The sequence below is a fragment of the Dendrobates tinctorius genome, unplaced genomic scaffold, assembly GCF_039654945.1.
Source record: "Dendrobates tinctorius isolate UK_male_01 unplaced genomic scaffold, ASM3965494v1 ptg000028l, whole genome shotgun sequence".
NCBI lineage: Eukaryota > Metazoa > Chordata > Amphibia > Anura > Dendrobatidae > Dendrobates > Dendrobates tinctorius.
Genome location: NW_027361696.1, coordinates 84,333,668 through 84,351,087, shown reverse-complemented (window position 1 = coordinate 84,351,087; position 17,420 = coordinate 84,333,668). Strand labels below are relative to the sequence as shown.

Genomic DNA, 17,420 nt, shown 5'->3' with positions numbered 1-17,420 from the left:
TGTGATGTCACAAAATGCTGCAACAAAGATGTTAATCGGAAGAAAAGCCACAGATTTCTGGAAGTAGGAAGCTATTCTCATCGTTCCTGTTCAGCAACCACAGATTACTGGGAATGAGCGCTGGACCCGGTCCTATGAATCAAATCTTACCAACTCTAGCTACTCTTCCTAACTTTCATACACACATGTGGATCATTACTTAAGCTCTGCCAGATACATCTGGCTACAGTTTTGGGAATTGTAGGAATTTCAGGATTGGGAATTGGGCTATAAGAGGTAATGTTTTTCCTTATGGAGAGTGACATGTCAGAGTGAGGAGACTTAGAAGCAATGCATGCTCCTCTGGGAAGTTTTAAATGTGCAAATTGTCTCTTCAGTGAAGAAGAGGATTTGAACTCTAGTGCCACCTATTTGACCTTTCAACGAGCCTTTAATATAAAAGCCAAACCAGAAACTCAATTTGCAGACACGGTATTTCTGGGTGATTGCCTCTTGACAGTGCAAAGTGTGAGATCTGACTTGGCTAGGTGAGAGGCTCTGAACTGAGATCTAAGAGATAATGTTTCTCCTTGTGGAGTGTGACAAGCCAAGTCTGGCATGTCAGAGTGAGGAGACTTAAAAGCCATGCATGCTCCTTGGAAACTAAATATACAAATGGTCAATATTGACTTTTAGGATTGTTGCTTGCAATAGGTTGCACTAAAGTTCAAGTGCTTTTCCTCTCTGAAGAGACAATTTGCAGGATTGGGAATTGTAATTCTATTTGTCTAATCTTCCTCTTCACTGTCAGGGAAGATTTGTGCTCCATGCACATTGGATGGTCCGTCAATGCTGTCAAAATCTATGGATTCTGCCCACATTAATCTAATGGGTTTCCAGTCATTAGTAGAGGGCTCGCCACCGGTTCTTTCTCCTGGGGGGTCATAGTCCTCTATTATTGAGAACAGATGCCCCCAATTATTAGCAATATAGAAATAACAAGACCAGCAAAAATACAGAAAAAAACAATTTCAACCATCTCACTATACAAGTTTCTATCCTATATGGATCATGTAGCTTTTCTACTGGAGCCCAGGTATATGTGATTTTCTAGCCATAAGGCAGGCCAATGAATCACATGATGAGTCCTACAGACCTCACTGGATTGCTGGCTGGTACTAATAGTTATCAAGGTCATTTATACTCCATTTTCAGTGGGGATGAATACTTGTATGTTAACACCTAGTTTAGTACAAACCATTTGTGAAGTTGACCATCCAATTGTACAGGATCCACATGATGGATTCATTCACATTACTTTTCTACTTTTGCATTAGGAAAAGTTGGAGGATGCGCTTCAGTTAACCCATCAACACCTGGATGAGTTCCAGGGTCAGGAACAAGTAATTCAGAATATCTGGTATCAGCAGAGACTCCTACAGGACGACCTGGTGTATGTGCGCGCCAGGCTGTGCGATCTCTCTTTGGTGAGTAGATGTCCTGTATAGAGGTCATGAAAGAACAGTAAGGCTGTGGCGTTCATACAGGATTTGAGGCAAATAAATCCAAAGTTTTTATTAATTTGAAATCACTTCTGAATAAAATTTGCCAATGTAGAAGACTTGGGGTATGCGCACATGATGATGGCTTTTCAGGTGGATTCCGCTCTGAAAACCATCTGAAAAAGCTCTAAACTATGCTAAACGCTGAATAGAATTAATATATTTCTATGCATTGGATTAGCGAGGATGTTTGGTTGGTGTATGGCCCAGTATCCTGCCATCTGGGTTGTGCCAGTCCATCCTATTTCTGTATAAAACTTTATCAAAGATGCCTATTAAATTAAGTTGCAGTCAGCTGACCCATTGTGCCAAAATGTGGCTTTGGCTCCTCTTCACTTCTCCCCACCGGTGCTGCCCCAGCTTCTTGATTGACAGTTGACAGTAAAGGTTACGTGATGCAGCAGAGCCTCTGCTATCAATCAGGAAGAAGCGGAGGGCAGCGCTTGCAGAGAGAAGCTTTGATGCGCCGTAGACTGCAAGTGCACCGATGCGTCCAGCAGAGCCCTTGTAAGCCTAATTTTTCATATTCACAAAAGCAGAATTTTGGCCCAGCGGATGACTGTTATACGTAGCCTTGATAATGCTTTACCATGCCCAATCCTGCACTTCCTCTGCTGACTCAATGATAATGACATTGACAGATTCTAATTTGAGCATTTGAGCCAAAAAGCACCAAGACTCCTAGGACAGAATAATGTAATTAACCTAGCGCTGAGGTCACACCGGGGAGCAGGGTAGCATCTGACTCTTACACTGTGGGGGAGGTGGGTTTAATATTTGTTTGGGTTCAAATTCCTGGAAGTCGTAAAACCTTTTAAAACAAGTTTACTTATACAGGATCATAGTAATTCTGTCACATTGGGAAAGAATTCTGAATCACAATGTGTTAGAATGAGATCTCCATTTCTGCCCCAGGAAATAGAATTTATTTTGTTTGCCAAGTGTATGTTCTTCAGACAGTTTTAAAATTTGACTAGAATATTGACATTGCTAATAAGTCAAGAAAAAATACTAATGTTTTGCATCTCCCTAATTAGGACCGAGACCATGCATGGGATGAATACCGAATACTAGAAAATGAACTGCATGCACTGAGGGAGACGTTGGAACGGGTCAGTCAAATAGGACACCCGCAGGTAAGTGACCGGGCATCACTGGTTATAGACGCACTCCCGAGGGCTCCCATACGTGCTACACCGGGCAGTCAGGAGATCTATTCCTGTCTTGCGCATTGTGCCGGATATTGTCTGTATTCAGGGCATTTCTTGTGTTTTCAGGACCAGGCGGCTGCTCAGAGAGATCTGTGGATGATCAATGACATCATATCCGGCCTCAGACTTAACAAAGCCAACTTTCACTCCATTCCCGATCCTGCCAGACACCCTGGTATTTAAACACATTATTTCCAATGCTGTGATTCCCCCAATCCCACAATTGTTTCTGTTCTCCCCTTGGTAGTATGTTGATCTTCTCATCGAATTAATAGACTTGTTATCTATATACACAGCAGTGATGATGCCACCGTCCCCTGCCAGCGAGACGCCGACAACCTTCCAGAGAAGTTTTCTTTACCATCAGTCTGGACTGAATCCCTATGTCCAAGAGAAAAATTCCAGCGTAAGTGAATCTACATTTTCTGTGTGTACATCTATATCTACTGAATGGAAAGATCAAAACGGCATTAGATCTTACAATACTATAGGTGCAAATCTCCATGGCTATGCTGATAGAGATCCAGATTTTATCCGTGAATGGAGAATGAAAGATAATTAAAATAATTTACAATTGAATAAAACTAATACCATTAAATTTTCACCTACTTCTTATTTTTTTTTTAAAGGAGTCTGAAGCCATCCCTCCCAGACCACCTCTTCCCAAAGATCACCCAACATCCAGTGCTGAAAGTGATGGACAGACTAGAGGGACGGCCAGTGGTCAGGCGAGTGTAAATCCATTCATAGAGTGCTACAGAGCTCTTCACACAAGGACCTTCAGAAACATATAACGTTTGGTGATAAGACAGGATAATATTGTTTTCAAGAGTTAACTCTTGGTCAAAGCAATTACGGTACATGACTGAACTTGCACTGTCAGGGGAGTTTGTCTTCCAATTAGAAATCGTCCAGACCTGAATAAGTAAGATGCTTCTTTATTGGACATGCCGGCATGGAGAGAGAATGACAGTCACACCAAGTGCGGGCCGTCCTCTGTCTAACTCAATACATATTCTTAAGAGTTTAAATAGCAAAGCCGAAAGGGTGTTGTAACACATTGCGTTTGCAGAATAGTAAATACAATTTGCTTAGCATTGGGCTATCCTTATCTCTGTTACCACAGAAGCAAAGGTATGACTGTTACTTTTTGTACGTTAGATAAGTTTTGCAACCTAAGCATTACACCCATGTATTGTAATCAACTGAAAAGAGTTTCAAAGTCTTAAGCAAAAATAAATGGCATATATGCAGTCATGTGCATAGATACATATATACATACATATACACACACCCATACATACACGCATGGGTATATATATATATATATATATATATATATATATATATATATATATATATATATATATATATATATATATATATATATATATATACACATATATACATACACATACACCCATGCACACAAAAGAAAGGACTTTATTACAATTATTATAACATGCACCACATTCTGTTTGTCTTTGTACTGATTTATTTTTTTGCTTATGAGTGAAAAAATACTTTCATTAATGTGTGATGTCAAGTGTCAGTTTTTACCTGGAGCTTTATTTTTCGTATTTAAAAAAAAAAAAATAAAATAAAAATGATCAAGGCTTCTGAAACTTCTAGCAAACAAATGTGATAGACGGCAGTAGGGTGAACTAGGACCCCATCACTGTGCTACCAGTTTTTCACGGACCCATTCACTTGAATGGGTGAGTGATAAATTTGATACTCTTTTATATTTATTTTTTATTCTTTTTTTATGAACACTTTTTTTTAAAGAAAAACTTGATTTGAACAGTAGACTGTGCATAAGTTACATTAAAATCACTGATGTAACACAGACCTCTGAATATGATGCATTAGAAATGAAGAAAAGAAAAAGTGGAGTAATTGCCAACCAATCAGAATTTACTGTTTTATTTCTGAGTTTCTCTAGAAAATTAAAGCAATATTCAAAGGGGTCATGCAAACCTCCATACTAATTGGTCTGAGCCCGGACTGGCGGCATCTCTGCCGACCCAAGCATCAGCCTGATAGACCTATCTGAAGCTGTGATGCTCTGGTCAGGAGAGCCACAACCTTTCCGTGCTTGGACCGATTTGCATTGACGATTGAATGACCCTAACTGGTAGTCATGGGCAGCAGCTCCACTTTTCTCAGTTTTGGCTCTCTCATTAATCTTTGTATGTGCACTAAACATTTGGCATTTCTTTAGTATTCATTAATTTAATTTTGTTTGTAACTTTTTTTTTTTTCTCTCTTCTCTTTATAGATTGATCAAGACAGAGTATTTGAGCCGCTAGAGAGCGTAACTGCACCGCAGTCGCCAAGTACACCTAGCGGTAAGTTGCTATTTTTTTTTTTTTTTTGTTTTAATATCCCTGCCTAAAAAGTTTCTTTTGCATAGTAGATAGTTGTACATATATTTGGATCCGTACAGGATACCTTATAAGTTTTGGACCCCATACACATTAACCCCTTACCTACAAAGGACGTAATATTCCGTCCATGTGACCCTGGACCTAACTACCATGGACGGAATATTACGTCCCAGCGATCAGCGGCTCCCACGTGGTGAGCGCCGCTGATCGCAGCCGGGTGTCAGCTAATTATCATAGCTGACACCCGGCACAATGTGTCAGGGGCGGTCATGGACCGCCCCCGACACGTTAACGCCTTGCACACCGCGATCAAACGCGATCGCGGTGTACCAGGGGTTTTACGGGAAGCATCGGGTGCTTCCCTGAGCCCCCCACGGCAGCGCAATGTGCAGCGCTGCTGCGGGGGGCTCTTTCCCTACAGGCCCCCGGATCCAAGATGGCGACGGGGGCCTGCAGGGAGCTGACTTCCTCACTGCCTGCAAAGCGCAGGCATGAGGAAGTCTGCAGCAGTGCCTGTGACAGATTGCTGATCTGTCACAGTGATCTGTGATGTGACAGATCAGCGATCTGTCACAGGACAGTGATGTCCCACCTGGGACTATGTAATAAAGTAAAAAAAAAAAAAAAAAAAAGTGTAAAAATAATTTAAAAAAAATCGCTAAATAAATTAGTAAAAAAAAAAAAAAAATATATTATTCCCCAATAAATCCATTTTTTCAAAATAAAAAAACCCAAAAACAATAAAAGTACACATATTTGGTATCGCCGCGTCCGTAATGGCCTGTCATATAAAACTGTCCCATTAGTTAACCCCTTTAGCGAACCCCTTAAAAAATAAAAATGAAAAACTAAGCAAAAAATAATGATTTATTATCATACCGCCAAACAAAAAGTGTAATAACGCGCGATCAAAAAGACGCATATAAATAGCCATGGTACCGCTGAAAACGTCATCTTGTCCCGCAAAAAACGAGCCGCCATACAGCATCATCCGCAAAAAAATAAAAAAGTTATAGCTCGCAGAATAAAGCGATACAAAAATAATTATTTTTTATATAAAATTGTTTTCATTGCATAAAACCGCCAAAACATAAAAAAAGACCCAAATGAGGTATCGCTGTAACCGTACTGACCCGAAGAATAAAACCGCTTTATCAATTTTACCGCACGCGGAACGGTGTAAACGCACCCCCCAAAAGAAATTCATGAAACGCTGGTTTTTGTTCATTCTGCGTCCCAAAAATCGGAATAAAAAGCGATCAAAAAATGTCACGTGCCCGAAAATGGTACCAATAAAAACGTCAACTCGTCCCGCAAAAAATAAGACCTCACATGACTCAGTGGGTCAAAATACGGAAATATTATAGCTCACAATATGTGGTGATGCAAAAACTATTTTTACAATAAAAAGCGTCTTTTAGCGTGCGACAGCCGCCATAAATAAATACCGCCATAAATAGTAAATCAAACCCCCCGTTATCACCCCCTTAGTTAGGGAAAAATAATAAAACTAAAAGAAAATGTATTTATTTCCATTTTCCCGCTAGGGTTAGGGTAGGGTTAGGGTTAGGGCTAGGGCTCAGATTAGGGTTAGGGGTGTGTTGAGGTTAGGGTTGGAGTTATAATTGGGGGGTTTCCACTGTTTGGGCACATCAGGTGCTCTCCAAAGGCAACATGGCGTCTGATCTCAATTCCAGCCAATTCTGCGTTGAAAAAGTCAAATGGTGCTCCTTCCCTTCCAAGCTCTGCCATGCGCACAAACAGTGTTTTACCCCCACATATGGGGTATTAGCCTACTCAGCACAAATTGCAAAACAACTTTTGGGGTCCAATTTCTCCTGTTACCCTTAGGAAAATAAAAAATTGGGGGCAAAAATATAATTTTGCGGAAAAAAATGTTTTTTTTATTTTCACGCCCAGGCGTTATAAACTTCTGTGAAGCACTTGGGGGTTCAAAGTGCTCTCCACACATCTAGATAAGCTCCGTGGGGGGTCTAGTTTCCAAAATGGGGTCACTTGTGGGGAGTTTCAATAGTTTAGGTACATCAGGGGCTCTCCAAACGCACATGACACCCGCAGACCAATCCATCAAAGTCTGCATTCCAAAACGTCACTACTTCCCTTCCGAGCCCCGACGTGTGCCCATACAGTAGTTTTCTCCCACATATGAGGTATCAGCGTACTCAGGACAAATTGGACAACAACTTTGGTGGTTCAATTTCTCCTGTTACCCTTGGGAAAATAAAAAAATTGGGGACTAATTGATCATGTTTGTGGAAAAAATACGATTTTTTTATTTTCATGCCTGGGCATTATAAACTTCTGTGAAGCCCTTGGGGGTTCAAAGTGCTCACCACAAATCTAGATAAGTTCCTCAGGGGGTCTAGTTTCCAAAATGGGATCATTTGTGGGGGGTTTCCACTGTTTAGGTACATTAGGTGCTCTCCAAAGGCAACATGACACCCACAGACCATTCCATCAAAGTCTGCATTCCAAAACGTCACTACTTCCCTTCCGAGCCCCGACGTGTCCCCATACAGTAGTTTTCTCCCATATATGGGGTGTCAGCGTACTCAGGACAAATTGGACAACAACTTTTGGGGTCCAATTTCTCCTGTTACCCTTGGGAAAATAAAAAAATGGGGACTAAAAGATGTTGTTTGTGGAAAAAATACGATTTTTTTATTTTCACGCCCGGACGTTATAAACTTCAGTGAAGCACTGGGGTGTTCAAAGTGCTCACCACACATCTAGATAAGTTCCTTGGGGGGTCTAGTTTCCAAAATGGTGTCATTTGTGGGGGGTTTCTACTGTTTTGGTACATCAGGGGCTTTCCTAACGCGACATGGTGTCCGATCTCAATTCCAGCCAAAAACGTCAAATGGCGCTGCTTCCCTTCCGAGCTCTGCCATGCGCCCAAATAGTGGTTTACACCCACATGTGGGGTATCAGCGTTCTCAGGACAAATTGCACAATATCTTTTAGGGTCCTGTTACTTTTGGAAAAATAAGAATTGAGGGTGAAAGATCATTTTTGTGGAAAAAATATGATTTTTTAATTGTACTGCTGTACGTTATAAACTTCTGTGAAGCCCTTGGGGGTTCAAAGTTCTCACCACACATCTAGATAAGATCCTTGGGGGGTCTAGATTCCAAAATGGTGTCATTTGTGGGGGGTTTCCACTGTTTTGGTACATCAGGGGTTTTCCAATCGCGACATGGTGTCCGATCTCAATTCTAGCCAAAAACGTCAAATGGCGCTGCTTCCCTTCCGAGCTCTGCTATGCGCCCAAATAGTCATTTACACCCACATATGGGGTATCAGCGTACTCAGGACAAATTGCACAATAACTTTTAGGGTCCTGTTACCCTTGGAAAAATAAAAATTGGGGGTGAAAAGATCATTTTTGTGGAAAAAAATATGATTTTTTAATTGTACCGCTGTACGTTATAAACTTCTGTGAAGCCCTTGTGGGTTCAAAGTTCTCACTACATATCTAGATAAGTTCCTTGGGGGGTCTAGTTTCCAAAATGGGGTCACTTGGGGGGTTTCCACTGTTTAGGTACATCAGGGGCTCTCCAAACGCGACATGGCGTCCGATCTGAATTCCAGCCAATTTTGCATTGAAAAAGTCAAACGGCGCTCCTTCCCTACTGAGGTCTGCCATGCGCCGAAACAGTGGTTCCCCCCCACATATCAGGTATCAGCGTACTCAGGACAAATTGCACAATAACTTTTGCAGTCCAATTTCTCCTGTTACCCTTGGTAAAATAAAGAAAATTGAACCTGAAGTATTTTTTTTGTGAAAAAAAGTTAAATGTTCATTTTTTTTTTTTAATATTCAAAAAATTCCTGTGACGCACCTAAAGGGTTAATAAACTTCTTGAATGTGGTTTTAAGCACCTTAAGGGGTGCAGTTTTTAGAATGGTGTCACTTTTGGGTATTTTCTATCATATAGACCCCTCAAAGTGGCTTCAAATGTGAAGTGGTCCCTAAAAATAAAATGGTGTTGCAAAAATGAGAAATCGCTGGTCAATTTTTAACCCTTATAACTTCCTAACAAAAAAAAATTTTGGTTCCAAAATTGTGCTGATGTAAAGTAAACATGTGGGAAATGTTATGTATTAAGTTTTTTGTGTGCCGTATCGCTGTGATTTAAGGGCATAAAAATTCAAAGTTGGAAAATTGCGAAATTTTCAAAATTTTCGCCAAATTTCCGTTTTTTTCACAAATAAACGCAAGTTATTTGAATGCAATTTTACCACTAACATGAAGTACAATATGTCACGAGAAAACAATGTCAGAATCACCGGGATCCATGGAAGCGTTCCAGAGTTATGACCTCATAAAGGTACAGTGGTCAGAATTGTAAAAATTGGCCCGGGTAGTGAAGGGGTTAAAGTTGCACAAAATGACCAATTCACCTCTTCACTGCTCTCAAACCGATGTCGTTCATTACAGACTTTTTTGCCTGCAGTTGTCCCCCCAGCTGATACATCCTGTACAATAATAAAATTGAACATGGGAACATGAGTAGCGTTTTTCCTGTGCAAGCAGAGGTAGTGCAGTCAGGCCAGTGTAAAACATTATGAAAGATGCTACCTGCAGTTCCATCTGCTGAGCCATAAATCGGATTTTATTTATGTGCAAGTTGGGTTGGAAATTAACTGTTGACATATCCGAGCCCTTGTAGTCAATGGGTTCTCTTTGCTTCTCCCCACCGTCCTCGCTTCCTAGTTAACAGTGGAGACAGAGGCTCTGCTGCATAATGCCACATCTGCTCTCTACTGTCAGACAAGATGCTGGCGGGGAGAAGCAAAGAGCAGGCATATACTGCAAGTGCACTGATACGACCACCAGAGTACTTGCAGTCCTGATTTGCATATCGGAAAAAAGCTGAATCTGTCCAGCAGATGGTGCTGTAATAGACTTCGTTCATAATGTTTTGCACTTTCTCTTCTAGCTTTCCTCTACATGCGCCGGGGTAGTGTTATTAACCAGTTGCCTTTTAACTGTTCTAGTAGTGTGTCATCCCAAATAATTTTTCTCTACTTAAGTAAAAAGTACATTTTTTGAAGGGGAAAAAACTTTCTCTTAAAACATATTTCACATTTGTAATTTATCTTGTATATTTAATGCGTGAAGTTAATTGTCTAAGGCTGTGCTACTGAGTGATTCTGATGACAACATTGCTGTTTTTATGGCAGTTTTTTATTATCTGCATGCCAATGCCATTTTTGGGGCAAAAATAAATAAATGGGGTTGCAAAAATTGACACGCCTGTCTTCAGTCTTGTAGGTGGCAAAGCATGACTTCCCATAGATCTAGCATAGGAGGCTTCCAATGGCTCCCAGATAATAAATGTAGCTCTCTAGGGGGCATGTATCCTGTGATTCGGCCTTGTCCAAAGGTGTTTTTAGATTCTTCTTGGCAAATCCACATCATCCGTGGTTGTAGCCTAGTAGGAATGACATCCTTGCTGGTGTCCAATAATCTGACGCTGCACTACTGAGAGACACTGTGGACAACTTTCCTGTTTTAGTTCTTGGTGTGTGTGTATATGTATATAATATAATCTATATACTGTATCTTATTGTAAGCCACTGAGTCATCTTATTAATCTTCTTGCATGTAAGAAGCGTCTCTGCCTACTAAGGATGTGGCAGATGGTCGACCGGTTCAGTCTTCCTGCCCAATACCCATACCTTCAAGCACCAAGATGACTCTAGAACCAAAGGTAAAGCATACATAAAAGTAAAAGGTTGTTTCTCCTCCCTACATCCCAAAAGCTTGACCTCTACTTTTTGGATTTTTTTTTTTAAGGCATCACCTCCCAATATGTCAGAGATGGGAACAGTTAGGAAGCAAAGAATGAGCGCTGAGGAGCAGATGGAGAGAATGCGTAGACATCAGGAGGCTCAGATTCATGAGAAACCTAAACCTGGTGTCACAGCACAACGTCAGAACTCCCAAAGGTCTGCAACCGGTCCCATAGGAGGCAGGGTAAGTACTTCACGGTTTGTGGTGAGAAATGATTGTGCCCGATACATTTTGATTTGAAAATAGGCAAAATGAAACTCATGTGAAAGAATACTTTGTTTTTAGATTTACAAATAAAATTGTTTTGGAGAGTATAAAATTGATGACCTTCCCTTAAGATGGACCATCATTCGCTGATGAATGGGTGCGAACTCCCAGCACCTCAACTGATCGGCTGCTTGAAGTTGCACAGCTCCACATGTTGTGCAGTGGCCGTGAATGGTACTACAAGTTCTCTACCATATAAATGAATTTCTGCTAACTTGTATTTACCATTTTCCTGCAGCTGAGATCTTCTTCCTCGGATTCAAGCAGCTCTCAACAGGTGGATAAAACCTCTACAGAACAGAGAAAACCAACACTCGTGAGGGTTACTGCGTCCTTTTACCCCAGCAACACATCTGCACCACTGCATGGAAAAACTGGAAGTACTAATGCTAAAAAGTCCTCACCAGAAACCATGCTGGAGGACCCAACCTACAGTGTTGTGATGGAGCCACAGACAGAAAACATTACCTCCGTAACCAGTCATGAGATCTCTCCGATGGTAAAGGTGACTCCACCATTAAGAACCAGCAGTAAAATTGTCACGGCTGCCTGTATGCAACTGAAAAAAGATATGCACAATGGTAGCTACGATAAGCAGGGGGTAAGCTTCAAACAAAGAATGTTTGCATGCTGGGTCCATTGCGTCTATGCTGCATTGTGTGATCACCCCACGGGGGGTGTTTTAAGGGGATTATCCTGGCATGGGGTGCTGGAGCGGAGTGTATGGCACAGAACTGTAGGTTCTGTTGGGCACAAGTTCACCATTCGGACAACCAGTAAATGTAAGTTCGGAGAGTGTTGGGTACATGGGAGTTACATGCATGCAGTCTAGCCCCCTGAAATGGCGCGTTTCTGCCTAAGTGATGTGTTGGCATAAGTGTGAATGCTGAATTCATTTTCTGATTTCAGACCAGATCTGGTGAAGACACCACAGGAAGTGTCAAACATCAACCCGAAGCAGTAGAAGGAAAGTCAAAGACCGGAGACAGACTGAAAAGCACCAATTCTAAGACCAGGTATTGTCATCTCTACCAGTATGAAAGGATGTGTAGAAGGGGAACCCGTCACTTGATTCAAACTGCCAAAACTGCGGAGTCTGGCTGCGCAATAGGCAGAGAGGAGACTTGTCCGACACCACCCCTGACTGGCTATTCTAAGCATTGCCGAGTGATTGGTAGATCTCTTCCATAGGGAGAAACCTGGAAATCAATTAGGAAAGTATAGGAAGAAACCGGCCAGGGGCGGTGCCGGACAAGTCTTGAGTAGAGTTGAGCGAAACAAGTCGGTCAGATTCAAAAGTCGCCGACTTTCGCTAAAGTCGGGTTTCACCCAACAAAACCCGACCATAGTGTGAGGTCGGCCATGCGGTCGGCGACCCGAGCGCCAAAGTCGGAGTTCACAGAATGCTTGCACGTGACTTTTTTTTTTCAGCCAATGAGCAAGAACGTACACTGTGGGAGATAACATGTGCAGCGTCCAGAGAGAGAGATTTTGTGCACTTTAAAAAAGCAGTCCGGCACTGTAGGTGTGTTTCCTGTCCTCCACTCCCTGCCGACTTTGCTTCCCCATTGACTTGCATTGGATTTCGTGTTTCAGTCGGAGCTCCGACTTTTCATGATAGTCGACCGATTTCGTTCGACTCGACTTTTGCGAAAGTTGGGTTTCATGAAACCCGACTCGACTCTAAAAAAGGCAAAGTTGCTCATCTCTAGTCTTGAGTATTCCTACAGTCCATGGCCAGCACTTTCAAACTGTTATATCTGAAACACAGCAGCATGACCAAGATAAAGCTACCTGGCTAAAGTGTAGCCAGACTCTGATTCATGGTGGCCGCAGCTTGAATCTGCTGACGGGATCCTTTTATTGAGTAAAGGGAAATATCTCATAACCCGCAATATAGCTGTATACATGTTTGTTATTGGGGCGATTAGAAGAGCTACGATATTTCTTGTAAATGTTTCAAGTTGTAAATTTGGACTTTTAATCTTTCAGGGATGATGAAGGCTTCATCTCACTAGAGGAAGAGCGGGAACGGATTGTCAACCTGTCCTATACACTGGCCTCAGAGGCCTCCCAACGCAGCAAAGTATTTACAGGTGACCGGAAGATAGATAATATATTCTCCCCACACAGCCTCCCCATCTCCAGCTTGAGCCCCGCGCAGCCTCCCCGTGCCCAGCTTTGAGAGCCCCACAGCCTCCCTGAGTCTAGCTAAACATCCCATACACATGAAAAAAAAGAACGCCATATACTCACATCGGTCATGATTCCCCAGCACTCTGCTTTTGTCCCGGTCTCCAATACGCTGACTCTTCACAGTACACAGCTGATGCGATGAAATGATGTCATCACGTCAGCTTTTTCACACGCTGATCGGTGGAGGATGTGGCCGGAGGTCATCCCTCCTTCGTAAATGAAATCGGCATGGAGGGAGGGCACGGTGCGGCCCGTGGTCCACTGTTTTCCAGCTTCACGGCTGTCTTGGTCTGAGGGCCGGACTGGAACAGCCAGAGGACCGTATGTGGCCTGCGGGCCTCATTTTGCTCAGGTCTGCCTTACGCTATTATTTTCTATAGTAGTATACACTGGGCATGCTCTGATCCAGACAAAGGTCACTGTGAAGGGAGGTGACAAGCGGTGTCATTACCTACTCTGAAAGGTGCATCCTTTTTTATCTAATGTACATAGAGCTTTTACCATTCCTTGTAATCCTGTCTGTCATGATAACGAGACTGCTGGCAAGTCTTTCGTAAGAAAAAAAAATGTAAATCTAAAATAAGGCTTAGCCAGTGGGAAATTTGACACTTTCGTTTATTTGATACATGAATTTAATTCATCTTTTTTTCGAAAATCACAATTTTTAATAAAAAAAGTGAATACAGCAGGTGATTTCTGATAACGTGTTCACTTTTCAGATGATGCTCAGTCTGACGCCTTTGTATTTCACTCCACAGCCAAAGTCTTATCCGATGATTGTGATACGAGCAGTGACGTCTCTACATCAGATGAAGTGTATCCATGGGACTTTTTGAAAGATTCCCACAGCAGCAAACAGCGTGACATCCGAGACCACTGCCAAAGCGGTGCACTGCAAAATGAAAAGGCCTACACCAAGAAAGAGGCGCAGCAGCGTTGTCCTGTAGGTGAGCGTAGTCCCGACATGACCAAAGATCGCTCCATCAATCTACACTATGAGAACTGGCCAGCACAGATGCCGGGGGAGAGCCAAGATCACGGCCCTGTCCCAAAACAAGAGGGCTCCTCTCTACCCAAGTGTAATGGACAGGTGGCAAGTTATGATTTCCTCATAGAGGACTTGCATTATAACCCGCTGAGCATGGGCAAAGTGGCTGACTTCTGCAAAGAAGAGCGGGAACCCATCCGGATCACACTCCTTCAGTCCAGCTTCTAGCTTCTCTACAGACCGTTTTTGGACCCGTGTGATTTTGTGAAATGGACACTACATAGGACATTGAGTTTGAAACTTGAGCGAACAAGGAAGTTGTCTTTTATGATGGCACAAATTATGTGGAAAATTAGGATGAAGGGATTGAAGAATGTTGGAAATAAGAGGTGTAAATAGGTGTACATAGACTGCGTGGAGGAGGTGACTGTACAAATGTGGATAAAGAAGTGTCTGGGGAAAGTGCCACGGTAATGTGAGGAAGGTGCCATAGGGACGTGGAAAGTGGGGTCTCTGATCGTGTGGAAACACTGACAAAGCGTTACTTAGCGGCTGCCCCGATGGTCGTGTGGGACGGGAATGACTCTCTGCTAAGCCCAGTTGCACTAGATGACGGAGTGTCAGTTCTGTATATAGAGAAGGCAAAGCTGTGAAATGTATAAGACTGGATCATTGAAGGGCTTTTCACCCTGGGGTGGAAATTATTACAGTTCCTTAAGACTGCCATAGTAGCTTAAGGGAATGATATACTGTACCAAAAAATGCTTAAACACTCTGTTCTATAGAGTCGAAGGGTCATGAAGGTTCATTTTTTTTTTTTTTTTTTTATCGCTGGTTAATTTCAGTAATACCGATCACTCCTGAATGTCAACAGGTAACACAACATGGACACCAAAAACAAAATGGGGGAGATGCATGAAGGTCTGCTTTCAAGGGAAACCAATCCAGCCCCATGACGTAACCAGCTGTAATTATTTTGCTTTTGTTATTTTTCTAATACCTGTATATTTTTGTTTTCTTAAAACAAAAGAAATCCCGAGTGGTCTGTTCAGTTTCCTTTTTTAATCAATTATTGACTGATTTGTGAAGGCTAAGACAATACCTGCAGTGTGCCCTTTCATCCTGACCGGCTGTGTACTTTCCATTTTACCTGTTTTTGTTTGTTGTTTGCCACTAAAGCCAAATGCCGTCCTAGGCCGACGCACTGCCTTATTAATGTTAATACTGTCTGTGTTAACCATTCCTTTACCCTCCTCCTTACATCCGTTCTCCTTACATGCATATTACCAGTTTTATTTTATTTTTTATTAGTAACTGCAGAGATCTGCTTCTCATTTTTTAACTTTTTTTTTTATAAAGGAAAAAATTCAGACATACGACTGAATGTGTTTATAAGCTTTACTGTTTTGTGATATCTATGCAAAGCTGTAATATGCAAATAAAGCAACACAGTATGGTGTCATCCGTTTTATTTACTGACTAGTTGTTAAGTTTGTGCCACGTGCACAGGCACGATGTGGGCACATAGGCACAGGCTTGTAGATGTGGGCATATTGGTGCAGGCACGAACATGTGGGCACATTGGTACAGGCATGTAGATGTGAGCACATAGGCCCAGGCACGTTGGTACAGGTGCACGGGCAGGCACAGGTGCAAAGGCAGGCACTGGTGCAAAGGCAGGCACTTGCACACTCTAATCAGCAGTGATGGAGAGATGCTGGAGCAGTGAAGAACCGGTCTCTTCTTATTGAATGGTCTCCTTTCAGCAAAATAGTGCACATCTCATTATATACCTACAGTCTAAATATTCAATAGCCTGAGGTGGGCGGAAGGACAATGGAGGGGAGGATTAGACCTATAAACACCCGCCACTTGTATATGCCACTGATTTCAGAAGTGGAGCTAGCAGAAATATTATATCCCTCTTCCCCACACGTGCACTCACAGATTTAAAGAGGAAATTACAAAGGATATTTTAGTTTCCACAGCGTCCCTCCTCCAATTGCCGCTGCTATCCTGATTCTCGTCTAGTTTTTCTTCTGTGTTCCTCCATTCCAAAGTTGTGTTCATGCCCTGTTTGCAAAGATGGTAAATTTTCCTTCAGCCAAATGGGAGTGTACTACGTAACTTCTTTCATCGTGGCCATGTTCTTATTGGTCAGCAGCAGAGGAGAAAAAGCAATCGCCCACAGAGTTCTGTAGATCACGCCCAGTTGTTGAAGGAAAACTTCCCATCTTTATTACTAGGGGACATAACTTTGGAACAGAGGGGCACAGAAGAAAAAGAGAAACTGTTCCTGAATCGGTGATTGGACACTAGAGAGTCTCAAATATTTCTGCTCCGGTTGGGCCTCATTCACACCTGCATGTTTAGAACAGTATTTGTAAGACAAAAATGAGGCTTGGAATATAAAGGACAATGAAAACTGTGAGGGACGAGGGAGACTCTATTTTGGATTTCTGAATTCAGGCCCCATAGATTCGGGAGATCTCCCTCCAACCCTGAAATGTGCCCCCACCCTTGGGAAAAGCACACAGATTTCCACCAGGCAGAACTTTTACCATTTGGCCAGAGAATTGGCATCCTCGCATCTCGTATCTCTCTAGCTCGCCAGGATTCCGAGCTATCGGGAATGGCTCCCCAGAACCACTTAGCCAACCTGAGCTTGGACTCTCTGTATCTGTCCAGCCCCAACGAGCCCGTTGAGAGGTCAATTGTCCTGTTTGGACCTCCCGCTGGGAAGTTATGACCCATCCCAGATATTGGGAATTTTTTCGGCTAGGAGATCTCAAGTTATAGAGACTTCAGTACGACCCAGAGGGGTGGTGGCAAATATGGGAGGGGGCGCGCTAAGGGTTAAAAGCTGGCTACACACTTCCAGCCCCGTCTTTGTTCTTCCAAGGAAGCCATGCCACATTACCTGTGGAGACGGACCAGGAACTAAGGAAGGACCTGTGGAATCGGCGCTTCCCTGGGGCCCACATGCTATAAGACACGGTAACTTGA

General features: G+C 42.5%; 1 protein-coding gene across 5 annotated transcripts in view; it reads left to right on the top strand.

Moving 5' to 3' along the window:
- Positions 1 to 15,876, top strand: part of PLEKHA4 (pleckstrin homology domain containing A4) — a 107,806-nt gene extending 91,930 nt beyond the window's left edge. For 3 of the 5 annotated variants that reach the window (XM_073571134.1, XM_073571130.1, XM_073571132.1), the window contains 12 exons: positions 1,317 to 1,466; positions 2,579 to 2,677; positions 2,819 to 2,927; positions 3,049 to 3,158; positions 3,382 to 3,480; positions 5,034 to 5,103; positions 10,780 to 10,880; positions 10,967 to 11,146; positions 11,469 to 11,831; positions 12,140 to 12,246; positions 13,223 to 13,326; positions 14,185 to 15,876. In XM_073571134.1, the coding sequence (XP_073427235.1) occupies positions 1,317 to 1,466; positions 2,579 to 2,677; positions 2,819 to 2,927; positions 3,049 to 3,158; positions 3,382 to 3,480; positions 5,034 to 5,103; positions 10,780 to 10,880; positions 10,967 to 11,146; positions 11,469 to 11,831; positions 12,140 to 12,246; positions 13,223 to 13,326; positions 14,185 to 14,642 (1,950 nt within the window). In that variant the 3' untranslated portion in view covers positions 14,643 to 15,876. The remainder of the gene's footprint in view (positions 1 to 1,316; positions 1,467 to 2,578; positions 2,678 to 2,818; positions 2,928 to 3,048; positions 3,159 to 3,381; positions 3,481 to 5,033; positions 5,104 to 10,779; positions 10,881 to 10,966; positions 11,147 to 11,468; positions 11,832 to 12,139; positions 12,247 to 13,222; positions 13,327 to 14,184) is intronic. The other 2 variants (XM_073571133.1, XM_073571135.1) reach the window with 2 other exon arrangements.
- Positions 15,877 to 17,420: the final 1,544 nt, after the last annotated feature.